At 55.2% G+C, this 23775-nt stretch overlaps 11 protein-coding genes across 11 annotated transcripts; 6 read left to right on the top strand and 5 right to left on the bottom strand.

Annotated features, from left to right (window-relative positions):
• Nucleotides 1-955: 955 nt before the first annotated feature.
• On the bottom strand, nt 956-1963 carry J3D65DRAFT_350643 (uncharacterized protein). The gene is made up of 2 exons (XM_066795538.1): nt 1438-1963; nt 956-1386 (listed from the first exon to the last, which is right to left on the bottom strand). Exons 1-2 carry the CDS (start codon nt 1516-1518, stop codon nt 1075-1077), a joined length of 393 nt encoding a protein of 130 aa, XP_066656490.1. The 5' UTR covers nt 1519-1963; the 3' UTR covers nt 956-1074.
• Nucleotides 1964-2213: 250 nt separating this feature from the next.
• On the top strand, nt 2214-3588 carry J3D65DRAFT_645714 (Zn-dependent hydrolase/oxidoreductase; the record flags this gene model as incomplete). The annotated part of the gene is made up of 4 exons (XM_066802227.1): nt 2214-2398; nt 2451-3101; nt 3151-3401; nt 3455-3588. The coding sequence occupies 4 exons, from the start codon at nt 2214-2216 to the stop codon at nt 3586-3588; spliced, it is 1221 nt and encodes a 406-aa protein (XP_066656489.1).
• A 363-nt stretch (nt 3589-3951) lies between these two features.
• J3D65DRAFT_602771 (uncharacterized protein) lies at nt 3952-4662 on the bottom strand (the record flags this gene model as incomplete). The annotated part of the gene is made up of 2 exons (XM_066798151.1): nt 3952-4521; nt 4570-4662. 2 exons carry the CDS (start codon nt 4660-4662, stop codon nt 3952-3954), a joined length of 663 nt encoding a protein of 220 aa, XP_066656488.1.
• A 450-nt stretch (nt 4663-5112) lies between these two features.
• On the top strand, nt 5113-6749 carry J3D65DRAFT_350848 (uncharacterized protein). Its single transcript, XM_066795539.1, has 2 exons — nt 5113-5505; nt 5624-6749. The coding sequence occupies exons 1-2, from the start codon at nt 5423-5425 to the stop codon at nt 6486-6488; spliced, it is 948 nt and encodes a 315-aa protein (XP_066656487.1). The 5' UTR covers nt 5113-5422; the 3' UTR covers nt 6489-6749.
• A 62-nt stretch (nt 6750-6811) lies between these two features.
• On the bottom strand, nt 6812-8310 carry J3D65DRAFT_623160 (Metallo-dependent phosphatase-like protein). Its single transcript, XM_066800134.1, has one exon. The coding sequence runs from the start codon at nt 8016-8018 to the stop codon at nt 7011-7013; it is 1008 nt and encodes a 335-aa protein (XP_066656486.1). The 5' UTR covers nt 8019-8310; the 3' UTR covers nt 6812-7010.
• A 62-nt stretch (nt 8311-8372) lies between these two features.
• On the top strand, nt 8373-10785 carry J3D65DRAFT_552061 (calcium-activated chloride channel-domain-containing protein; the record flags this gene model as incomplete). The annotated part of the gene is made up of 5 exons (XM_066797067.1): nt 8373-8446; nt 8502-8648; nt 8725-9025; nt 9076-9507; nt 9562-10785. 5 exons carry the CDS (start codon nt 8373-8375, stop codon nt 10783-10785), a joined length of 2178 nt encoding a protein of 725 aa, XP_066656485.1.
• A 725-nt stretch (nt 10786-11510) lies between these two features.
• J3D65DRAFT_350404 (uncharacterized protein) lies at nt 11511-12514 on the bottom strand. The gene has a single exon (XM_066795536.1). The coding sequence runs from the start codon at nt 12341-12343 to the stop codon at nt 11576-11578; it is 768 nt and encodes a 255-aa protein (XP_066656484.1). The 5' UTR covers nt 12344-12514; the 3' UTR covers nt 11511-11575.
• A 2668-nt stretch (nt 12515-15182) lies between these two features.
• On the top strand, nt 15183-15521 carry J3D65DRAFT_602767 (uncharacterized protein; the record flags this gene model as incomplete). Its single annotated transcript, XM_066798150.1, has 1 exon — nt 15183-15521. One exon carries the CDS (start codon nt 15183-15185, stop codon nt 15519-15521), a length of 339 nt encoding a protein of 112 aa, XP_066656483.1.
• A 381-nt stretch (nt 15522-15902) lies between these two features.
• J3D65DRAFT_695437 (peroxisomal membrane protein PEX31) lies at nt 15903-18018 on the bottom strand (the record flags this gene model as incomplete). Its single annotated transcript, XM_066803999.1, has 3 exons — nt 15903-16682; nt 16733-17946; nt 17973-18018. The coding sequence occupies 3 exons, from the start codon at nt 18016-18018 to the stop codon at nt 16260-16262; spliced, it is 1683 nt and encodes a 560-aa protein (XP_066656482.1). The 3' UTR covers nt 15903-16259.
• A 344-nt stretch (nt 18019-18362) lies between these two features.
• On the top strand, nt 18363-19590 carry J3D65DRAFT_623136 (cochaperone Pam16). The gene is made up of 2 exons (XM_066800133.1): nt 18363-18647; nt 18702-19590. The coding sequence occupies exons 1-2, from the start codon at nt 18645-18647 to the stop codon at nt 19113-19115; spliced, it is 417 nt and encodes a 138-aa protein (XP_066656481.1). The 5' UTR covers nt 18363-18644; the 3' UTR covers nt 19116-19590.
• A 146-nt stretch (nt 19591-19736) lies between these two features.
• J3D65DRAFT_345278 (uncharacterized protein) lies at nt 19737-22610 on the top strand. Its single transcript, XM_066795529.1, has 4 exons — nt 19737-21170; nt 21225-21930; nt 21983-22451; nt 22504-22610. The coding sequence occupies exons 1-3, from the start codon at nt 19912-19914 to the stop codon at nt 22265-22267; spliced, it is 2250 nt and encodes a 749-aa protein (XP_066656480.1). The 5' UTR covers nt 19737-19911; the 3' UTR covers nt 22268-22451; nt 22504-22610.
• The last annotated feature ends 1165 nt before the right edge of the window (nt 22611-23775 follow it).

Raw genomic sequence — 23775 nt, 5'->3', positions numbered from 1 at the left:
TCCATCAAACCCCCAAGCTAGCGGTTATTTCAAGCTCGGAACATATTTCATGACCGTTTGAGTTCCACATCGGTAGATCTCTGAGCCTTGCGAGCGGAAACGAGGCTGCTACCAAGGTAGAAATCGAAGGTGGTTCTGATTGGATCAACTGGCGTTTGCTCTTACGCGACGCAAGGAATACATATATGCTAAGAAACGAACTGCCCCCGGGCTGTTGCAGTCCATTTCCCCCTTCGTGACATCAAGTCTACCAAATCTTGTGGGCTTCATTCTCTATCAAAATGCCTTACTACTCCGAGTACGCCGCAGAGCGTGGAGACGTTTGTCACAACATCATCCAGCTTGACGATCAAAGTGAAGACAGCTCCAGCGAAACCTCAGCAACAAAAAATCAATGCAGACCAAGGAAAACGCAATCGATATTGAGAAACCAACCGCATCCTCCCGCTCAGACTCAACATGTCTGGGTTTGGCACCGAGAGGGCAGAAGCGACTCCGTTTTGGGGCGATGGCTCGATCTCCTGACAGGACGCGGGCCAGCCATCCAGATTGAGAGCCGAAAAGCTTCAAAAGACATTCGTCCCATCTCGAATCCTCGGTCGCGAGGAACAGGAGACACCACAAACCCTAATTCGGACATGACATTCTCGTTGGGGAGCGGGCTTGGTACAGGCACCAGCAAAAGTAGCTCAAAGAGCGGGACAGTCTTTGCCGATACCGAGTGGCAAAGTACGCAGAACGCACAATCTGCCTTTCGCGACTCCGTCCGTCGTCAGAGAGTCCAATACTGGCTCCAGAGGGAACATCTTGGCCCCGCATCCATACACCTCTCATGATGCTCTCCCTTGCGATTGAAGTCCCTCTCATTCGATAATCTGGTATTCGGTGTCTCCGATGGTGAGGTGCCGAGATGGACTCGGGGCGGTTCAAGAGGGGATAATGGAGGGCTGGCTGTTCCTTTCTCCTAGCATGCGGCGCGAGGGTTCCCGTATGTATGGCATGTTTGGTGTATCATGCCCGGCGGGCGTGTTCCGCAAAATTTGCCGTCTCGATGTTCAGCAAGGCCTTGTCCGTTCAACTAGTGGTTTTTTCTAGTGCTTCCCCTTCTTTAATTTGAGATTGCTCCAGCTTCTGGGCAGCCTCGACCCATCCATATTTGGGAACATGCACGCCTTGACTCAAATCTGGGTTGTTCTTCTCGCTCTCTCGTGCATGATGCAGCAGCCGCTGAATGTCTTCGCTTTTCCAGTCGTTTTTGAAGTTCGCCAGGGCCACGGACACGGCGGTCGCCGAGTCTTTGAAGTCGCGGAACATTGCTTCTGGAGACTGATGCAGTGTTTTCAAAGGCGTCAGGATGGAGGGGATGCCGAGACGAAGGTCGTCAAGCTGGAGTGGTTGTGTTAGATTGGGACATTGTTGCAACGACGGATGGCGTACCTGGGATTGAAGCCTTTCGAGCGAGGCCAGAGCTGCGGCGCAGCGGGCCTCGTCCCAGTCACTGGCTTCGGGTGCTGCCATGGTTGATGAAGGGCTCCTAGGTGTTGACAGAGGGATGACGTTCCAGGTGAATGCGGAGCCCTGGGCTAGGGACTAGGATAAACGAAGGAACCGCTTTGCGGCACCAGACGGAACGCGCTTCACGTGGGCGCGAGATCGACTGTGGGGTACAAGGATCCTCGTCGTCGAGCAGCGAAGTCGGGATGGGTTTCGAAGAAGCTTAAAGATAAGGTCGTGTCTTGCTGTCGCTTGTGTCGTTCCTCTACATCCGCCATCTGGCATCCGCAGGACAGCGACGGAAGGCGAGACTTGGTGACAGCATCGCTGCAGAACCCATTACCGATGTCCGAATATTGGAGCTTGAATGGTCCCAAGCTTTCTGGCCCACGGAAGCTGGAATGCTTCCTCCAAATCATCAACCCTCCCTTGTCCCAGATGAGCCACACACGGCTTTTAGCATCCAGGCCCGGAGTTAACCATGGAGTTCGGCTCGTTTATCGCCCCGGCGGAGGATCCAGCGTCCGACTGGACAACGAATAAACACGCCCTGGTTTACTATTCCGTTCCTTTGCTGCCTGGCTGCATTGCGCCTCGTTGTCTGACCAGCATATAACGCCCTTCCCTTCCTTGGCCCGATGTTGTGGTCCCTTCGTTCCTTTCTCCGCTCCTCCAAGCACCATTGGAACTTTTGCAAGCATTACCACAGCTCTGCCAAAATGTCCTCTGCCTCGACGAGCGCTGCCCTCTATGCGACCGTCGTCTCCGCTGCTCAGCTGACCGGTGCTGTTCCAGAGGATGTTCAGGACAAGGCTCATCACGCCAAGGCTGGGAAGGGCTTCGTCAATCCCTGGGAATCATGGCGGAACATGACGGTTTTTGAAATCCTTCGCACCATGACTTGGTGTGCTATCCTTACGCGTTCAACGAGTCCCGCCTGCTAATCATGTTCTCAGGAGAAGAATTAGCGGCAATGCGAATACTCCAGATACCACTCCTCCGACCGTACCAGTTCGCAAGCCATCTTTCCTGCCCTCTCGCGAGACTCCCCAGCTTCGTTCGACCTGGCTTGGACATGCCTGCTACTACGTTGAATTTCCCGGCGGATTGCGCGTGCTGTTCGACCCTGTATTCGAACCAAGGTGTTCTCCATTCTCCTTCATGGGGCCAAAGCGATTCACGGATCCTCCTTGTCCAATCGAAGACATTCCCGCTATCGACCTCGTCGTGATCTCTCACGCGCATTACGATCACTTGTCCTACCCGACGGTCATGAAAATCAAGGAACTCCACCCGAACGCGCACTTTTTTGCGCCTCTGGGGAACAAAAAGTGGTTTGTCGATTCTGGGATACACAACGCAATTGAGCTGGACTGGTGGGAGGCCAAGGACGTCCATCTTTCTAAAGTGGACACGAAAGAAGGTCACCAGAGCGGTGGTGCGGAAGTAGTAGAAGCAGGGACTCGACCTGCTGCAGAAAATATCTCGGCAACTATTGAATGCCTCCCTTGCCAGCATACGGCCGCGAGGAGTCTCTTTGATAAAAACCACACGCTGTGGTCATCGTGGAGCATCACCAGTGGAGGCAAGAAGGTGTGGTTTGCTGGGTAAGACAGTTGGACCATTTTGAGAAAGAGGATTTTCTAACCATAACAGTGACACTGGCTACCGCGCTGTCCCCGATCTTCCTCGGGGTGAAGACGATTACGGCGCCAAATATGCTGAGCTCCCTCGTTGCCCTGCTTTCAAGCAAATTGGTGATCTGCGCGGGCCTTTCGACCTTGGGTTGATTCCAATCGGCGCCTATGAGCCTAGATCCGTCATGTCTCCTATGCATGCGAATCCTTTTGACAGCGTCAACATTTTTCTCGACACGAAATGCAAGCAAGCGCTTTCGATGCATTGGGGTCGGTTCCTCGATCTCCTCGAGGAGCATTCGAAAAGCTAACATCACTGGCAGGCACCTGGGTTTTGACAGAAGAAGACGTCCTGGAGCCTGCAAGGCTTCTTAAAAAGGCTCTATCGGGCAGCGGTATACCTGAAGAAGGCGTTTTTGACGTGTGCGATATTGGAGAAAGCAGAGAATTCGCCTAAGGTCGCTGCCATGGAGGTGCAGAAAGGATCATGCCATGGTCTTTGGGGATAGAGGGCAGACATGATGGGATACAAGCATGGTTCGGATGACCGAGTCATATATCAATCGACTGATCATGACGCTAATAATTTTGCAGGTAGGTAGTGCCCGTCGGATAAGTCACATTGATGATAAGGTTGCTAAGATGGTACGCGGACAAACTCTTAAAGAGCTTACTGATGTACCATAATTGTCACCAGATTTAAGATACCCAAGAACCTGAACCATCAATCCCAAAATTTCCAAGTATCAACCCACAATGACACACTCCAATTAAATCCTCCACATATGGGCGACCCGGGAATTCCTTGCCTGCGGCCGAATCACAAGTCCGCAAAAATCATGCCCATCAGGACGATGCCAATAACCATCGAGACCAGTCTCGTCAGTCCAAACTCTGGTTGCTGAGACGCTCCTCCAGGGAAAGGCGAGGGTGTTGTTCCATTTGTGGTCGTGTTGGTCGTCGGTGTGGCTGTTGTCGATGAAGTTGCCGTGGTCGTGGGAGTCGACGAAAGAAGAGAAAATGTCAAAGTCGGGGAAGTAGAAACTACTGACCCGCTCGTCGAAGTCAAGCTCGACGATTGTGCAGTGGTTGTGGATGATCCGCCGACTCCTCGAAAAATGATGGTCGTACTGTGGATTGGGTCATAGGTGGTCGTCTGAAGCTTCGGACACAGCTGCTCCGCGAACGCTACCAGCTCTGAAGCATCCATCAGCATTAGACATGGGAACAAGGCTATTCTAATCATCGACCTACTTGCAATATCCGCTTTGTCGCAAGTCGCCCCGACCGCCTTTCCAATGAAATCGATGATGGCAGCATTTTCACAAATGCAATTTGTGTCGACAACATCACAATTGCCTTGTCCCACATAGCCAAGGATGGAACTCTTCTGTAAAAACGTTCAGCAAACATATCTCCAGACCAAGGACTGACATACCACGCAAGCAGGAAGATCTCCAAATTGGACTTGTGCAAGCACACTGGCTGTGAAAGTCGTGACCAACAAGGCGAAGAGCTTAAGAGACAACATTGTCTTGGTTGCTTATCAAAACAAGAATTTTGGACCGTATGAACAGTGTTCAGATTCCAACAGGGCCACAATGTAAGTAGAAGTGAAAACTCGTCTAAAGCAAGACACCTCTTGTGTCCACTTATAGTCCGCTCCGTCTTTTGTCTGCTTCACAATACCCAAAACCAACCGATGCAATAGCCACCGACAATGAGCCACTGATGTACTCTAGCCAAGGGACTGTTCTGGCTTTCTGTTGTCGCGGCCTGGTAGGGCAGTGCTTGCGATTCTCTCACGGCCCAAGCCGCCCCAAGTTCGCAAACAGCAAGACTTCGAATTTTCAACAAAGAAAATGTCTAGGCCATCGACATAGACTACCTTCCCCGGCTCAAAATTCGACGTTCCAAGACTTGTGTAGCGCGTGGATAGAGAGGACAAAGCCAGTCTTCAGCAGAGACTTGATGTCACGCGCGCAAGTCCTTTCTGAACGCAGCAAATAGACCGGGCGCCACAAACGGCTCTTGGCAGATGACATTCGACCCTGCCCGAAAACTGGGCGACGTGGAAAGATGATTTCCAAGACGACATCATATGTCTTGATGCGCTCCAGGCTGGTGGATACGTCGCGGGTGGGAATATTAGAAAAGGCCGGCTGGGCCATGAATGACAGAGCACCACCACCACCACCACCACCACCACCCTGACCAACTTTTTCGTTTCCACTGTGCCGTCGGTCTGGCACCGAGGCAACGAGATATTAGTCTTGCTGGCACTCTTCAAAATGGAGTTCCAAGATTCGACGTACTTGAAAGTTAACGGACCGGCCTGCACGATTGCGGCCATGGACGTTTTGACATACACCCGGTGAGTGTGCACAACCTACTCAGGAGAACAGAAGTAGGCGAGAACACAAAGTATCTCCTTGTACACCATCTCTTTGAGATTGAATTGCATGTCATATACTGACGAGAAGATATTGCAGCATCATGCACCAACACACAAAGGCTCAATTTCTTGCCTCGACTTCGCCCTCTCCACCTGCCGAAATCAGCTCCTCACCACACACATCTCCCCTAATCAAACCCGTCGCAACAAAGCCCGACCCAGTCACGTTCGACAGCGGCAATCTTCATCTGCCACCGCCAACCGCCACCTCGGCCTCCACTACGACTACGACCACCACCGGTGCGTCACCCGAAACTAACCCCGGAATCACTGCCACGACAATCATAACGACTACCATCAACGAACAAGCCCACCCGGAAACCCAACAGCCTGCCGTGCACAGTTCCATCCACTCGCGCCGCGCCAGCGCCGCCAACTCTGCCCTCCACCACTCTCCTGGCTTTTTGCCCGCCCCCGCCTCCGCTCCTCTGACGACGCGCCACTCGCCATCTCCTTCTTCTTCTCCGACGGCGCAGCCGTTGGCAGCCCACTTCGACGCCGCCGCCACTGCCAACTCCTCGGCAGTGACCACTGGCGCCATGGCAGACGCGCATCGTCGCCGCAGCAGTGCAGGACTCCGCAAACTGTCCGCTGGGCTGGCCAAGTTGGGCTTGTGGCGTGGTGGGCAGCACGCCGCTGACCACAGCCAGCAGCATCATCATGACCGAAACGACCAGCACCAGAGCCATGGACCAGACGAACGGCAAGAGGGGCAACGGCAGGCGGCGGAAAGTGAAGTAGAGCATGGCGTACCGGCGATGGCGCAGCTGCAGTGCGAGTGCGGCGCGTGCGATTGGTGTCGACTTCGGAGTGAGGGCTTGAAGAGGAATGGGCTGTGCAATGTGGGTGTTGGGGGACCTGGTTTGGTGGGAGTGGCCGCGGGGAGGAGAGATACTGTTTGAATGGTGGTTCAGAGTCATATGAAGGTGGTTTTTTGGCGAGGATGGAGCATGAGATTCACATATAGAGACTGGCCATAAGGTCGGGATGTCCGATTCCTAAGCTGTTTTTTGGCCAACAATTGGCAATTTGAGCGCGCACGGAAAGACAGAATTTGGCTCCAATGCTCCGATCTGTGAATGATGGTCATGATGATGCGCCTAGGATTATGGCGCGATGGTAGCAGAGAAGTAGACCACAGCACATACGGGACAGTGTGAGAGTGGGAGCTAGAAGCAGAGGGTGTCAACCGACGTATCTGTGGCCAAGGGGAGCAGAACCGAGAGGCAGCAAGACTTCTCCAAGTCTTCCAAGTCGTTATATTCTATGCGATTTTGGGACTGCAGAGTCCTGGAATTATCCACAGCAAGATCTCATAGTACAGTAGAGAGAAATTGGACGCTCTTTTTCTGTCCCGTGTCTACCCACAGCAATCTTATAACCCAAAGCACCCCCTATGCCCCGAGGCGTCTATTTCTATGTCTTTAAATGTCGACAAAACGAACTTTATTTCCCAATCTCCCCGTGTTCCCCTTCATCAAGCCTGCATTGACCATGATGGTGCCCTTCTCTTCGCCGCACCACACTCGGTCCCACAGAACATTTCTCACGCCCCAAAAAGCCACGAGGACAATTTGGAACCACATGCCCACATCGAACAAGCCCCTGATCAATCCCCTCACTGGCCGCGCCATCGCTTTCTCGTAAGCCTTTTGGGACTCGTCCCACCATGCTACCTCCTTCCCCGCCTCGACGTGGACGTGGCCAAAAACGTGCAGAGCGGGGCGGACGCGGCGGACCTCGCGATTCAGGTACTCACAGCCAAGTCCGCTCCTGAGGGGAAGGTCACGGTGCCATTTGGGAGGGGTGTGGGTGACCAAGATGTCGACATCCCGGGGGACTGTGTCGGTGAAGGCATCTCGTCCACGCTGGTATTGAAAGGCATGCTCGGGGCCACCGCACTCAGGGATCTGAGGGGCGCCGTATATCTTCAGCCTGCGCGAGTGGGTTGAGGCGTGCCCGTTGGAGCCGGCCTTGGTGTTGGGGACACGTAAGGTGACGGAGCTGTGTTGTAGATAATGGATGTCTCTCCAGTCCAGCTTGCCATTGCGATGCTCCTCGGCCAGAGTACGACGAGAGCGCGGGTCTAGATAGGTGTCGTGGTTTCCAGCGATGGCCACCTTGTGCTGGTGCGGCAGCGAGTTTAGCCAGTCGATCTGGGCTTGCAACTCGGAGAGAGACCCGCCATTGGTCAGGTCGCCAGCATGTATGAGGACGTCTCCATCAGGAATATTCTGCTTGAGATTGTGCGTGTCGGAGACGCAGACGACGCGCACTGGCGGGGCGGACAGCGGAGCAGGAGTGGTGCGCAGCGAGGTTAGGAAGTGATAGGTGACGTAGACGGCGAACCTGAGGGGAGTCCTGAGCAGCAGGCCGAGAATGCTGGGCGGCTCAAAGGGCGAGTCGCTGGCGTAGAAGAGGCTGAAGGGCATCACGGGTGGTCGTGACACTGACAGCGAGCGGACGGCGATCAGACATGGCGTTGGGGTGGTGTTGACCTCAGGGCGGCACGAACACTGGGAGCGCGGTGACGTCGTGTCTGGCCGGGGCCCTCTGTAACTTGCCAGCTCAAGTCCCGCGCAGCTTTCTGGGTGACACGCCCTTCCCTGCTAAGGTGCCCGCGCGCCTAACTACCTACATACCTCCCCTACCCATGGATGCTCCTCCTCCAGAAACAAGCTTCCTCTTCCGCCTGCTCAGTACCTCTTCCCTCAGCTGGCCCTGGCCGTCACCAACGACTCAACCTGCTTACGCCTCCCACAGCAAACGCCATTAGCAGTCCCACCATGGCCGCGCCTGGAAGCGAAAGTAGCAAGGCCCTCGAGACCAACATGGATGTCGACTATGTCGTCAGCTACAAGTTTGACGAAAAAGGTAGCCTCGTTGGCCCATGATGCCGCTCCACACGCGCTAAGACTCCGCCGCCTAGACAAGGACACTTCACTCGCGAAGTTCGAGGAGCTCGTGCGAGCTCTTTCGTCGGTCGGACTGGCCACAGAGGTCCGCAATGGCGAGGACAATTCCGTGCTGGTATTTTGCAGGGTGGCTTCCGAAGACCACCTGTTCGGCGAGGTCTACCGCTCAAGGCACGCGAGTCATTGTCCAGAGCTTTTCTTCATTTTGCTGACCCCTCTGCAGGGTCAAAGACTGGATCCACGGCATCCGTGCCTCAGAACCCCCCCGAGAGACGCGCCAGGCCCTCGAGTCCGACCCCTTGTCCGAAGCCGAGAGACTGCGAATCATATACCAGCTCATAACGAACCCTGAAGACGAAGGCGGAGCAGGAATCACACCAAAGGAAGGCGATTGGAAACACGTCGACGCTCTCTTCCCTCTCCATGACCACAAGTACAATCACGAGTGGATCAAGAAGTGGAGCACGCAATATCTGCTCAAGGCAGAGGACTTGGACGAGATCCGCAACCGCTTTGGCGAAAAGGTTAGGACGGTCTGCAACTTCGCACCACAATTCGGCTGACGGAATCCCAGATTGCATACTACTTTGCCTTTACGCAGTCGTACTTTACCTTCCTCATCTTCCCTGCCGCCTTTGGATTCTCCTGCTGGCTACTCCTGGGCCACTTTTCGCCAATCTACGCCTTTGTCAACGCGCTTTGGTGCATCATTTTCACAGAATGGTGGAAGCACCAAGAGTACGACTTGAGCGTGCGTTGGGGTGTACGCGGTGTATCTGCCATTGACTCCCACCGCAAGGACTTTAGGGCCGAAAAGGAGGTGCAAGACCCGGTCACCGGCGAGACCATCAAGGTGTTCCCGATGAAGAAGCGGTTTCTTCGCCAGCTGCTCCAAATCCCCTTTGCCTTGATGGCAATCTTGATCCTGGGAAGTCTGATTGTTACTTGCTTTGGTATCGAGATTTTCATCTCCGAGGTTTACAACGGGCCGCTGAAGCAGATTCTGGTAAGTCGATCGGCGTGATCAACACGGGGATGGGTAATGGCTGACTTTGTCCAGGTGTTTCTGCCCACTCTCATTCTCAGCACGGGTCAGCCTGTGATTCTGGGAATTCTAAACAAGTTTGCGACGCAGCTCACGAATTACGAAAACTACGAAACTCACGGATCTCATGAGTCTGCTCTGGTTCAGAAAACTTTTGTGCTCAACTTTATAGTCTCGTATTTGCCCATCATGTTGACGGCCTTTGTTTACGTGCCCTTCGGAAGCGTCATCGTCCCATATCTGGATGTCTTCAGCCTGACCGTCAAGCCATTTGCAGAGCACGACAAGCAGTTTGAGACGCCATCGTCTTGGACCATCAACCCCTCAAGACTGCGGAATCAAGTCATTTACTTTACTGTCACTGCTCAAGTCGTCAACTTGGGCATGGAAGTTGTCGTGCCCTACCTCAAGCGCCGTGGCCTAGCCAAGTTCAAGGAGATACAGACGGAAAGGAAGGCCAAGAACGGTGGCACCAAGCCAAATATTGCGGCAAACGACCCTCCGGAGGAAGCCGCTTTCCTCGACAGGGTGCGCAAGGAAGCCGAGCTTGATCATTACGATGTTCAAAACGACCTCCGTGAGATGGTGGTGCAGTTTGGCTACCTGTCACTGTTTAGCGTCGTCTGGCCTCTGACGGCAGTGTCTTTCTTGTGTAACAACTGGCTCGAATTGCGAGCAGACGCCCTCAAGATTTGCATCGAGATGCAGCGTCCAACGCCGTGGCGTGCCGATACCATCGGGCCCTGGCTGGATAGCCTGAGCTTCTTGACCTGGCTGGGCAGCATCACGACGTCTGCCCTGGTCTATCTCTTCTGGAACGATGGCCTTGGGCCGGATGGCACCCCTGCTGACATCAAGGGATGGGCACTTCTTCTGTCGATATTCTTCTCGGAGCACCTGTTCCTCGCGGTGCGCTGGGCCGTGCAAACAGCCATCAAAAAGACAGACTCGCCCGGACGGCAAAAGGAGCGTAAGCAGCGGTACATTGTACGCAGCCGATACTTCCAAGAGAGCTTGAAGCAGGTGGAGAAGCTGCCCAAGATGCGCGAAGACGACAACAGCAGCACGGGCTACCTGAGCCGTGAGAACCTCGAGGAAGCAGCGCGACAGGCGACGCTGCGCGACAACCGCGCCGAGGACAAGTTTTGGGCGAGGCAGAAGGGGTGGAAGGAGACGGTGGCTGTGGGAAGGATGCTGATTGAGCAGGCGGTCAGCGCCGAGTCCAAGAAGGACCAGTAAGAAAGGGTCTCGGGGCTCTGTCCGCGATCAAAAGATTTCCAACGGTCTCTTATCCTGCGCGCGCGACTGGATGCTGGATTCGACGGGCACGCTGGGAGGCCGGCTGCTGATGCGAGTGACTGTCGCCTACATACAGGCAATGCAGGCCGCCCGCCCAGCGGTGCTTATCGTCACACATGCATGTGCGCATCGGTCCGGGAGCGTGGTCGACTGACGTCTCGACTACTGACGGACCGACCAGGGATATTTCAGGCGTGTCTGGGGCAAGTAAGAAAGCTATCAAGCAAGCAAACAAGCAGACGATCGGCCACCATCGCTTTACTGGTGGCAACTCGCGAAGAGGTGTTGGTAGTGGTGTGATGACGAGGCAACCACAACGACTTTGATTGGGCCAACCATGCCACACCTCATCGCCATATGGCAGCAACGGTGGGTGGTGGTGGTGGTGGAGAAGGAATTGCCTGGCTCACTTGGAACCGTGGGCGAAAAGCGTGCGTTGCATTATTGCTTTTTCGATCTTGGTCCATTCATGCCTTGATGGTCCTTTTTTCCTTGACCTGCGTCATCGCATATCTTGCATCAATCCTTTCCACGCGCTGGCGGCGGTGGACGCGGCCGGAGCTAGCTACGGGACGGTCCTGCCTGTCTGCTGTGCTTTGATGCTGTTGCCGTTGAGGCTGAACTGCAATGCGATGTAATGCAATGGACCGGCTGGAGTCGGGAGCCCTTCCTTTTCTTGAGTCCTTTCCGTTCCGGGTTGTGATTTCATTGCGCCTGTGGCTTGGTTTTCCTATTTCTTCCATGATCGTTCTTCAATTGCAGACGCCGAAGTTTCCAAGCTAAAAAGGGCGTGCGTTGCTGTGGATGAGGATTTATGTGGAAGGGGCGGGCGCAGCAGGGCAGACAGAAAATTAATGAATGGATGAATGGGTTTAATGTGGATGTCAACTTGACTCGACTTGAGATTGATGTACATGGGTCGGCTGGTGATCTTGTTTTTCTTGCCATGCCGAAAGTCATGTTGGATGCCGCGGGAGTGGCCGGTAGGTAGGTAGGCAGGTATGGGAAAGACGGACAGGACCGAACAAGAGCAGAGAGACGGCGGAAGGACGACGTTGTTGCTACAAACATACGATGCTACAGGTATACCAACAGATGGACTGCAAAGTGGCGGGTGTAGGTAGGTTGCGGCGCAGGAACTCTGACATACCTTATGTAAAAGGATAGCCTTAGCGAGGGAGGAGAAGGAGCGAGTGGAGGGGCGGAGAAGTGGAGCCGCACGAGCAGTCGAGCACGAGCACGCGGATCTCTGATAGGTGGATTCGGGGGGCCAGCCAACCTGAGGGCCGGGGAAGTAGGAGAGAGGTCGGCAAGCGCGGTCGATTCTCTTTTTTTTCCTTTTCCCCCCTCTTCCTCGTTGGTTTCGATCTGCCCGAAAATGGTTGCGTGTCTCCCAACTGGTACCTACCACTCCACATATGTCTGAAATCATTGAGTGCCCTTTACATACGTTCCTTCTGGAGCAACTCTCCGAAGAACGTCTGCCAAGAGGGAGCATTTGTGCATTTCATATTTCAACCTCGTGCCTCGCCGCCTCCCCCGTGGTTGGTCTAGACCAACCAGCAGCGCGCGGCGGCGCATGCACTCGTACAACTGGGTTTCAACGAGGGGTCGTTTATGTACTCGAGAGGCGGGGCCGTCGTTCTCACGGGTTATTTGTTGCCGGCCCCCCCCCCCCCCCCCCCCCCCCCCCCTACCACATGGGTACTGTAGTTTTACCGAGCAAATCACAGTGCGCAGAGGGTAGGAGAGAGGACGAGAGTACGTACGTACGTAAGGTGGTGGTGGTGTAGGAGGAAAGAGGGAGCGAGAAAGAGGGAGTTATGATGACAGCGCAAGATGGATGGATGGCAGGATGAGGATTCAGGAGCAGAGACAGGCGAACGAACGAACGAGCGTCAGGATGCCCGCTTGGTATGTATGTAAGTGAGTGATTACATGTAACTTTGTCTGGGGCAAGCGACTGAGTGCTCTCGGCTGGTTGGCGAGTGGTCGGGAGGATGACGTACGGGGTGGTGTCATGGCTGTCATGCGACTGGAGCACCGCACTGGCTGCAGTCTTCTGATGCGGGAAGACTCGGCCGGGAACCTGAGCGGGCGAGAGCGGGTGGCGACAGACAGACGGCAATGGTTGGGAGAGGGCGAGATGGAGTGGTAGTAGTGGCGACTAGGTAGAGGCGCATGTGTGTATCTCTTATTTACTCCCTGTTGGCTTTGTGGTTGACCTGAGTTGTTTGTGCGGATTGGACGGGAGACACAGACCTCAGCTAGCCACGGGCGCTTCCGCCGGGCCCATGGTGCGCGCACAGGGCAGCGAGCCGAAGTAGTGACCGGTCGGCTGCGGGATTAGTGCGGCAAAGGGGCGTCAGGCGGGCGGCGGGCGGCCAGGACTTCCTTGGGTTGGCAGTTGGCGGGCGCTCTCCACGGCACGGCAGTCAGCTCAGCTCAGGGCAAGTGGAGGCTGTGTGCAGGGTCCAGCCTCACGCTCGAGGGCCCTCTTGAAGAATAAAAAGACCCTCTCCTCCGCGCCCTCTCTGCTGACCGTCATCCATCCAACCACCTCCTCCTACACACCCTCGACGACCTTTTTATTCTACGGAATCAACAACCCCTCCAACAATCAATCATGTCTCCCGACCACTCTTGCTCCTGCGGCTCTTCCTGCGCCTGCGGCACCAGCTGCACCTGCGGCGTACGTCACCCTTCACATGCCCGCTGCCCTTAGCTCCTCCATGTCCCTCCCCGTGCCCTACCTCCCCATACCCCGCGCCAACTCACCAGCATCAACACTCGCCACTCACCACCACGAGCAATCTCCCACTGCCAGCACACCAAAGCTAACCCGCGAACAATAGAAATAAGCCAACCCCCCCATATCCCGGCATACGCCAACCGTCGCCTCACCAACAACATGAAAACAAAACAAACAAAACAATGCCGGTTCTTCTAGACGGATGATTGGGACGCGCTGCTTTTGGTTCGCTGGCTGCAGTTGCTTGCATGCATGCATACCATCGACCTCCGCCCTGATGGCTACCTTTACCTAGTCGCTTTACGAATGAGATGAGAGATGCCGAAACTACTTGAAAGCGCAACTGCGTGCCTGTGAACGTGACGTGACGATCAAGCCTCCCAAGCCCACGCTCTCCTCTTCCAGCCTCAAAGATTGGGGTGTCACAAGAAGCACACATCGACCATGGCGGTCAAGTCACGGCACGACATAATCACAACCAGGACACACAAGACATTCAACGAGTGACTGATATTCCCACTCCAAAAAAAGTCATCCTCCCCAAAAACCCAAGAGTACCGTTGCGCGTACCCGGACAAGTAGAAGAATTAGAAAAAAGACACTCAGCCATCCCAAAGCCGGTTGAATAATTGCCGATGAAGTAATCTATGTTTCCCTCTCCTCCCCACGGGACTAGCAAAACACGACCCTTTCCGCTGCCTGCCTTGAAGAGGTGCAGTGCTGCCTTCTGTCGTTCGTTCGTTCGTCCCGAATACACGCCCCGCCGACGAGCAGCCAAAGGAGCGTGGGAGGCGCGGGCGGTCATAAAGGATGGGTGGTGCGGGGTGCGTGCAGACGGGAGCCGACAGACAGGCAGAGAGACAGACAGCGTACGTCACTGAACGACGACGACGACGAATAGTGTCATGGTCGATCGAGGCCGTGTTGTTGTTGTTGTTGTTGACATGATGCTAGGTGGAGGAGCGAGCGAGAACGAATGGACGGCATGGGATGGGAGGCGGCGAGCCGCTTAGTGCTGCGGTGCGTTAGTTTGCCCGTCCGCGAGCTTGGATGAGTGGACGCGTACCTTGCAGCACGAGCAGCCGGAGCACTGGCCGCCGTTGTGGGAGCAAGTCTGGCAGTTGCTGTGGGAGAGGCTAGTGTTAGCTGCATGTTTCTGTGCCTAAGCCCTGCGGTAGGGACGACGACTAGACGGCGGTGGTGGTAGTGGGAGAGGTGGGGGATGGGACAGAGTGGGTGCAAAGCATGTTGCAGTGTCGAGAGAGGAGGGGGGCAATGGGAGTCCCGCGTACCAGGGGTTCATTTTGATGGGTTGGTTTGGGGTTGGATTTGCTGAGAAGCTTCAAGTGTCTGTTGGATTGTAGAGGAGCTTGAGTCGGATGAAGAGAAGAGTTTCGACAGCCTTTGGACCATTTATATATACTTGTGCGTCGTCTGGCTGGGCAATTCAGTTGCTCCTACAACTTCCGCAGCAGCTTGGCGTGCAGCCCGCCTGCCTGTCATGAGCTCCCACATGCATCCCGGCCGCCTTGATGCACCTGGGCCACGGGCAGGGAGAGTTTCTTTGCCAGCCCAGCAGGTGACGATGGCCTTCAGCAGCAATTGCTTCTCTCTGGCTGCTGGCTGCTGGCTGCTGATGCAGCTCGACAAAGAGCGGGCGTACAGTCGGCGGCCGGAAGTGCGGGGCTTGTCCAGTCGGCGCGTGGTGGTCATGGTGGTGAGGGGCATGGTGGGGGGCGTCTTGGTGTGGGACTGTGGCCGTCGTCACTGTGGGACGTGGGATGTGAGGCTAACGTCTTTGGGACCCAGGTCGACCGCCCGGCTCTTCGCATTGGTCGTCTTTGCTGCAGTCAGCCTGTCAGCCGACGTGTGCAGGGCGCGGAACGGCTCGATGGCCTGGAGTAGTTGGGTGCCCACGAGATAGAGCCGGGATGCTCCTTTGACCGAAAAGAGCTGCAAAATCTACGCAGCGATACCCAGTCCACGCGCGTCAGGTAATCTGTAGAGCCGTGGCGCCTCGCCGTCGACGTCGATTGGCAGCTGCTGCGCTCGGAGGAGTCGGCGGCGTGGCCAGGCTCGACTCGTCTCGACTGGAACTGGCTGATGACCCTTTGGCTCGTGAGCGGCATAATTCTTACCTTTGATAGAAGCTTTGCCGGTCATGCAAGCCTGCCCATCTTGCATTCCGGTCTGCTAATCCGCGCGTTGAAAGTCAGCTCCCGCCGTATCTTTACCAATTCATCCATGGCTCGCCTCCATCCTCATTCGCCTGGCGGCCACGGTGAGGCTTGCTAGTCCCGTGTACAAAGGACATGTCAATTGTTGGCGTCTTGCGCATGAAGCGGGAATCCAAGGCTATTGCTCGGGAGCCATGTTGGAATGCAATTGCCCAGGCAAAAAAGATACTCGGTGGCCAACCAGCCTGCAAGTGGTTGTGGCGCCGTAGTCGCTGTTATCACTGCCCTCATGCAGTGAGCACTAGAAACGCCGTCTGCCACTGCTTCTCCATCACAAGCAACATTCCCTTCGCCAGCCACCTGCGGAGAAGCTGCCGTCCATTGTAACGCCCTGACCGCCAAAAGCCATAGGAATGAGAGCCCACGGTGATTCCAAGGCCGGAAATGCAACGCCAGCAAAGCGCCCTCGCCAAACATGCATCATTTCAACTCAATCCCATCTTTGCATCGTCTCCCAGACCATACTCCGACGATTGCTCTTGATACGGAAGCACGTCGTCTTCGTCGCCTCGCAGCTCCGACTCGATGCTTTTCATGCTGCCGCTGGCATTGCTTTTTTCGCTTGCCGTCTTGCTAGCCCGTCGTTGTCCTAACCACGTCCTTCTGCGGACTTTTCCATCGCTTTGAGCATCATCCTGGATCGTATCGGTTCGTTCGGACAAGCTTACATCTGATTTAGAGGCGTCCGATACCAATGTGGTGGTTGATTCGGCATAGGCCGGTCGTGGTGTAGGCGTCGGCGTGACTTCAGTCGATGAGGTGAGTTCAACGAGCTCAGCGTCGCGGCACCACTTGCGCCGGCGGGTATAGCGTCCCCAACCGTCCTGGCCTTGTCGGCCGTCTCTCCACTACACTCATCAGCTCGGTCGTCATCGACGCAGAAGGGGGGCTACGCTACCTTGTTATCGTAGTAAATCCACTTGTCCTCGCCTTCTGGACCCTCGACGGTCCATTCGCTGCCTTCGACCCATCTCCACACGGCGTGCCCTCCTTCGACCTCTGGCAACTCAAAGTGCTCGAGATCATCGGATGGGTTCAGATGTTCGTCTGTCCACGAAGCACGCTCATATGAGAGCAAATGCGAGGTCCAGCCTATGCCCAGCCAGCGGCGTTGGTTTTCCCACAATGTGAATGTGAACCGAACGCGAGGAGATTCAACGTTGCGTTTGGCGGCAAATGATGCTGCAATCGCATTCGCGTCCTTGTTTGTCTCCTTGTTGCGCGGGACAGGCTTCCGCTTGAGCGATTGCGTAGTCGGCGCTCCAACGTCTAGACCCGTGATGATTTCAATGGATCGCCTGATGAGTTTGGATCGCCACAGGATTATGCGCGTTACGCGTGCTGGTCGCGAGTGCCAGCTCAAGGCCGTAGTGCCAAGTGCGAGAACAACTCTCTTTGTTGTAATGATGCGCCATGGAGGCGGAGGTAGAGTGAGAAGCACCCAAAAAGGAGTGACTAGGAGGATGCGGATGAAGAGCGAGGTAAGGGCAGGCCTGGTGGTTGCAGACGTCGCGGTCCGCTGGGTCGAGAGAAAGTCCGTCAGCCGTATAAATGGGTCTAGCAGGATGTTGCATCTTGACGTAAACAGCTTCAGCGAGTCCACGATTTCCTCTAGGCTCTTGTGATGAGGCGTAGCGCCCTCAGAATCCCCTCTCTTTCGTCCCGTGGTCTTTTCTCCCGTCCACCCAGTAGAAGACAGTGGCGAGTAGCGGCGGGCGTACATGCCCAAGATCAGAGCCGCGACGACGACTATGGGGCCGGCATAGCGAACTATTATGTTGCCATACAGCGTTATGGCCCAGAATCCTGCCAGAAACAAGAAGCTCTCCCACGGGTCGCCCGTCGTCCATGATAGCAGGCCAACAATCTTGTTGAGCGGCGAGACAAAGGGATAGGAGTAGGCGAGGGCGCGAGTGACTTGAGGTGGAGTGGCGACGAGCAACGGCGACTTTTGGTGGACGAGAATGGTGGAGCGATGCTTTGCGGCGGCAGGGTAATGGCCCAGAGTGGTTGGAGAGAAGGCGGCGCGAGTCGGCGGAGCGTCCCCAACGCGAGTCGGGGAGCCGTCCCTATTGGAACGTGGCGAGGACATTTGAGTAGTCCACGGAGTATCTGTTGGCAATGTTAGGGCGTCGAACCATGACGGTACTCGAGATGGTCGAGAGGCTTGCCGAGTGCGGCCATGCAGGCACCCAGTTGACTGCCTTTAGAGCATTACGCCGAGGGCAGCAGCACAGCAGCGGACGTCAGGATCGGAGCCAGCGCTACTCGCTATAACCTGCCGTGCGAGAGGCTGTGTAGTCGGTACTGTCGTTGTAGAGGCACGCGGCCCAACTGATGATGGAATAACGGCGATGGATATATGCAAGCTCTCCGCGCGCGGCCAGCTGGTGACCCGATTGAGGCGATGATGTCGGCCCATGTGATAGATGGAGGTTTACCTAGGACTAGGTGCTACAACGGCTGCGCGGCCCAATAGGACTGGCCTGATTTCTTGTTTCAAGGTTGCAGGGTCGCTGGAGGCATGACGACGTCTCGGGCCAAACGCATGCGCTCATCCGTGTCGAGTCGAACTGTTCTCTGCGTGTGTCGACGGCATTCCATTCCTTTGGACCACCTCGACTTGCCGCACGGACGGGCGCCGGCGGTGTTGAGCCCTCGTCACGTGCACGTCCGAACGGAGTCTCGATGCGCTTTTCGCCGACGCCGCCTTGAGTTCGTCCTCCATCCCGATCTGCGCAGTCCGTCGCCTCCAGGAAATTTTGGCCTCGCCGTCACTCCTGTCCGTCGCTGGTCCCTTGATCTCAGCCATGGTACTGCTCGCTCTCCTGCCTTGTTTCAACCCCCCGCTAATTCTTCCTCTCCAGGCACACCGCATCATCACCCAGGTCCTCGTCACCGGCGGCCGTGTCTTTGGACGCGCCTTCACCGAAGCCTGGAAGCAGGCCGCAGCTTCGCAAAAATATGCTCAAGCCAATTCCAAGAATCCAAATGCCGCAAAGACCTTTTCCGCCTCCGGTCTCACCCTCGACGAAGCCTGCAGGATCCTCAACGTTTCGCCGCCAAAGGGAGGACAGACCGACATGGAGCAGGTTCTCGAACGCTTCAAAAAGCTGTTTGACATAAACGACCCGAAGAGAGGAGGAAGCTTCTACCTTCAGAGCAAGATTCTGCGAGCCCGGGAAAGGATAGAGATGGAAGTTCGGACCGCCCAAGAGGCCGCTGAGCGCGAGACGGAGCTAAAAGAAGGCTGGAAACCCAAGGTATACAAGGACCGGTAGTGGATAACACATTCGCCAGTCACCATGGCCAACCATTTCGTTTTCATCCAGCCGGTGGGCGTGGCCTTTCGGCATCCGGCTCCGCTGTTTGTTTCTCTCGAGCAAGCGTGGCACTGCATGGCATAAGCAAGGAGTTTGGGCGTTGCGGCTTGGGGTTTTGCGGTCCGGATGTGATAACTTGAAGACACATGAAGAGACCCAAGAGGATCATATTTCCACTCCTAACAACTGTATTATATCCACAACCAAAGGGCGTTCCAACATCTAGCCTCCGTTTGCTTATGGGATTTCAAATTCTCTGCAGTGTCGCTGTGCTGATTGCTTATTTGCGACTCAATTGTCCATTGCGTCAACCATAGTCTCTGGATTTGATCATGTGGATTCAACGTTGGTGCATAGATTCGCCGAATTCGCTGCTTCTGACAAGAATCGTTGAGTCCATGCGTACGCCATTGTGTACAGATTGTGCTTGAACATGTACATATCAAAAGGCAAACGCCTAGTGCGGCTCTCCAGTGGCTGCAGGAAACCTTTGCCGTGCATGGCGTGACGTAAGCGGTGTCTTGCGAGCGGACGGAACCGACGCGACTTCCCGGCGCAACATTATTTTCGTCACTCAACAGCTCGTGCCTCCCGTCCTTCCCTTCGACCTCTTGTCTCCCTCGCACCACAACGCCACCCTCTCCACCACCCCCAAGTTGCTTCTCGCAAACATCGTCCGCGCCTCGTCTGACTGTTTCATTGTCTTGACACCAAGGCCTTCTCACGCCCTTGCTGGCCCAGCTGCTTGATCGCAATGTCGAGTTACAGGCCTGCCTACAACGGTCAACGCGATTCGCGCAACCATCGCGATGGTGGCGGCGGGCGCTCACGACGACCGTCGCCTGCGCGACGCGACCCTCCCCCCATGTACCAATTTGGTGGTGGTGGTGGTGGAGGAGGAGCAGGACGAGATTCGTACAGACCGGGACAGTCGTACGATGACCGTAACGGCAATCGTCCTGGTCGTGACCGTCCGAACGACTTTACCTTTCGCGCAGGAAACGACCACGATATGCGCTTTCCTGCAAGTGACACGTCTCGCTTTGCTGGTGCTGCCCACAGGAGAATGCCGCCGCGCGATAGCCGCCGACCGCGACAACACCACCAGCCTGGCCGCATCTGGCGCCCACCCCCAGCACCTCACGAGCGACCGATCCTCCAGTCTACCCGTGAGAAGACTCCCGAACAATTTGCTGGCATGAACGACGGCCCCACCAAATTCATCGCTCTGAGCGACGTATCCGACTCGGAAGCAGAGATGGAGCTTGAATCTCAATCTGGTGACGAACAAGATCCGCTTCACCGTGGCGATGGGCAGCCGGCTGCCAAAAAAGCCCGCGTCGCCAGTGAAGACAAGTCCGACGCTGATGCGGTGCCCCGCTGGTCAAATCCTGACCCTTACACCTCCCTACCGCCGCCTGATGAGTCTCAGACCAAGAAGCGCGATTTCGTGAAGCTTATCCGCAAGGCCAAAGTGGCGTCGGACCGCGCCGAGGCTTCCAACGCAGTCACCCAAAATGCCGATTTCATCTCTCTGACCTTTGATGATGAAGAGGAGCAAAAGAGCGAAGATGAAGACAACGCTTCCTCTGATGAGCAGGGTCGCGCTGGCTCGTCCAGCGCCAATGCCCCTCGCTTCAGCCATCTCGACAACCTTCATCCCAACCGCTCGATAAATGGTGCTCCGGACAACATGGCTTCATATCAAGGCAAGTCCGCTTCTGTGGTGCCTCAGACAGCAGCTTCTTTGGGTCCACCTCCAACGTTGTCCCAGGTGCAGGTGCAATCTCGTGCGCCGATTAGCAGCCTCGACACTTGGCCACCTCCTCCGCCACCTCCCAAGTCGAGCACCAGCGGGAAGCTTGAGCCGCTCCCTCCTCCAAACAAGAGTAAGAAGCGGAAGCGCGATGTCATTGATGGCGCCGTGGTTGAAGAATGGGCACCCCGCTCAGGAACGTCGTCCACTCCGTGGTGCGTTCTTGACCACTCTAGGACGGAAGACATGGGTCTTTGGTAGGTCATGAAGGACGCCTGTGCTGCAGATACTTAAACTAATCCTGGTCACAGGCTTCACAAAGAGGTCACTGACTTCTACGACTATGCCAAGCCCCATGAGATTGAGGAAAATGTCCGTCTCGGCCTGATTGATCGTATCGGCAAGATCCTCGAACCGACTTTTCCCAACGCTACTGTCCGTTCCTTTGGTTCATTCGCATCGGGCTTGTACCTCCCCACGGCGGACATGGACTTGGTCCTCGTGTCGCGTCAGTTTATCGGTTCTGGCATACCACAGCTGGGCCAGAGTAAAAAACAACTCTACAGAATTTCATCGCTCTTGGAAAGGGGAGGTGTGACACAGCCAGGATCCACCGAAGTCATTGCAGGCGCTAGGGTGCCGATCATCAAACTCGTTGACAGAGTGACGGGCCTCAAAGTGGATATGTCCTTCGAAAACAACACGGGTATAGTGGCGAACGAAACATTCAAAGAGTGGAAAGCCCAGTTCCCGGCGATGCCCGTCATTGCCACCCTCGTCAAACACTTCTTGGCCATGCGCAATTTCAACGAGGTGTTTTCTGGAGGCCTGGGGGGCTTTTCTGTGATTTGTATGGTGGTTCATTACCTCCAGCATCTTCCTGCTGCTCAGAGCGGCAACCAGTCGCCAGAAAGACATCTCGGGGACATTTTCATGGGCTTCTTGCTCTACTACGGCTTCCAGTTCAACATATACAACACGAGGATCTCTCTCAATCCTCCCCAGCTTCAGCGCAAGGTATGTTGTCGATTTCGACCGTTGAAGTCGTCACAATGCTCACATACGACAGGGTTACACGGGAGTTGATGGCAGACCGACGAAGCCAGATCGTCTTTCCATCATTGATCCAAACAAGCCCACAAATGACATTTCCTCCGGCTCTCACAATGTCGAAAAAGTCCTGGCGTCCTTCAGGAGTGCCTACGAGTCCTTGCATAACCGCATGGTGCAGCTTTCCAAAGGTGATCGTTCGATGCGCAAAGATGCCAGCATCCTGCAATCGGTGTTTGCTGGAAATTATTCCTCATTCGAGTGGCAGCGCGATAGGCTCCGGAAGGTCTACGACCACCAATGAAGCCACCTCGCCACTGACTGCACAGAGAGGCAACAGTCTGTACTGAACATGTGTTAGCCTCTACCAGTTGCCGCATGTTCTCATTCCTTCCAAGTCTCCCATCGACTGCATCCGATCGGAGGCTTTGCAAGGTCCACACTGCAATAATGCGCTCCCTAAGGCTGGATCCTCGACGCCCTGAAAGGTAAGCAGAAGCAAAGTATTCAAATGCCTCAAATAGCTGACATTGATTCTAGGGCGAACCGTCAAGGTGTTGAAATCACTAAGTGTACCGTAAATTGGCAGTGAACTTTGACCTAGGGCCATCTCGGACGTGTGGCGCTACACAATTTTGCTCATGCCTTGCGAGCTCGAACCCTTGGACAGAACCGAGTATTCTGTACCATCCTCAAGCCCAGGCATGAGCCCGCCTCACCGTCTTGTTTGAAGGTTAAAGGGAAATATCAAAGGATCGGGCCTTTGAAGGGCGGAATCGCTCCTGGACATTTACTTCCCGACTGTTGAAGAAACCATGGACACTGGCTCGACAATCATTGAATCGCTACAGTTGAAGTTTGGGCTGAGTTGTCTCGGCTCAAGCTCTGTCCCCACGTGGCAACCAAAATTCTAGTTCTAGTTCGCAATGCCTCGATCATGGTGGAGCTCTTCGCATGGGCTCCAAGAGTCCAGCTCGCTTCAGAAGAGGCCGAATTTGTCCGTCGAATGAGACAACCACTGGCTCATCGATTGCATACAGACATCTTTGTGTCTCCTTTTTCTTATTCGTCATCCAATGCTGGGGTTCCAGGGCATCGATGCCTTTTGATATGCATGACCGGCATTCAAAGTAGCGGGATCCGAGTCTTCTTTTCCTTCTCTTCTTCTCTTCAATGTACTAGTTTTCTTCTTGTCCTTAACCTCTCACAGGCGGACCTTTCTCACTTCGCTCCTCAGGCTCGCTCCGAAAATCCGCCTGAACCTGACGACCAATTCAAAAACCGCCTTCATCTCCAATCCTTTTGACGCGAAAATTCTGCCTTACTCACATCTAATTCACCCACAGGATTGTAGGCGCTCCTGACAGCATAACACACTCGTCGAAACCGTTGCTCTAGGCGCAACGCTATTCATTGGATAAGTTTGTGGTACTGGAGCACTGAGTTTTCAACACCCCGGCTTTCTTGTCCAGCCACGCACGCTGCTTGCCTGCTGCGATGGCAGGCCGGAAAGACACCTTTTCTCATCATGTCATTCGCTTTATGCGGGTGTTTGAAGGGAGATTGCTCGCAAGTGTGAGGAGTGGAATCAGCCTGGCCCATTCATGACCAACCCAACCCAACGTGCTTGCGCGGTTCGCGAGGCTCAACCTTGTCTCTCTCAAGGCCTCCGGCGAGGACTCGAGGTGCAGTCGGACGCGCGTACGACCGACCCAGATGGAACTTATTGACAGCTTCAACCAGGCACATACGGTTGTCACGACCGGCGGCCCTGTTTGCTAGACATTGGGACTCCCTTCTTCGCAAGTGCTT

The sequence above is a fragment of the Phyllosticta citribraziliensis genome (assembly GCF_038025025.1).
Source record: "Phyllosticta citribraziliensis strain CPC 17464 chromosome Unknown J3D65scaffold_5, whole genome shotgun sequence".
NCBI classification, from domain to species: domain Eukaryota; kingdom Fungi; phylum Ascomycota; class Dothideomycetes; order Botryosphaeriales; family Phyllostictaceae; genus Phyllosticta; species Phyllosticta citribraziliensis.
The sequence above is the reverse complement of the archived record's forward strand: the minus strand, read 5'-3'. Positions and strand labels throughout refer to the sequence as shown.

What these genes read in the sequence shown, in the direction of transcription:
- J3D65DRAFT_350643 (XM_066795538.1), bottom strand. Translation starts at nt 1,518, where the DNA reads ATGGCAGCACCCGAAGCCAGTGACTGGGACGAGGCCCGCTGCGCCGCA. An exon ending in TCGAAAGGCTTCAATCCCAG is followed by an intron (nt 1,387 to 1,437) that starts GTACGCCATCCG and finishes CAACCACTCCAG; the next exon opens with CTTGACGACCTTCGTCTCGG.
- J3D65DRAFT_350848 (XM_066795539.1), top strand. Translation starts at nt 5,423, where the DNA reads ATGGAGTTCCAAGATTCGACGTACTTGAAAGTTAACGGACCGGCCTGC. An exon ending in GACGTTTTGACATACACCCG is followed by an intron (nt 5,506 to 5,623) that starts GTGAGTGTGCAC and finishes AAGATATTGCAG; the next exon opens with CATCATGCACCAACACACAA.
- J3D65DRAFT_623160 (XM_066800134.1), bottom strand. Translation starts at nt 8,018, where the DNA reads ATGCCCTTCAGCCTCTTCTACGCCAGCGACTCGCCCTTTGAGCCGCCC.
- J3D65DRAFT_350404 (XM_066795536.1), bottom strand. Translation starts at nt 12,343, where the DNA reads ATGCTCCCTCTTGGCAGACGTTCTTCGGAGAGTTGCTCCAGAAGGAAC.
- J3D65DRAFT_345278 (XM_066795529.1), top strand. Translation starts at nt 19,912, where the DNA reads ATGTCGAGTTACAGGCCTGCCTACAACGGTCAACGCGATTCGCGCAAC. An exon ending in ACGGAAGACATGGGTCTTTG is followed by an intron (nt 21,171 to 21,224) that starts GTAGGTCATGAA and finishes TCCTGGTCACAG; the next exon opens with GCTTCACAAAGAGGTCACTG. An exon ending in CTCCCCAGCTTCAGCGCAAG is followed by an intron (nt 21,931 to 21,982) that starts GTATGTTGTCGA and finishes CACATACGACAG; the next exon opens with GGTTACACGGGAGTTGATGG.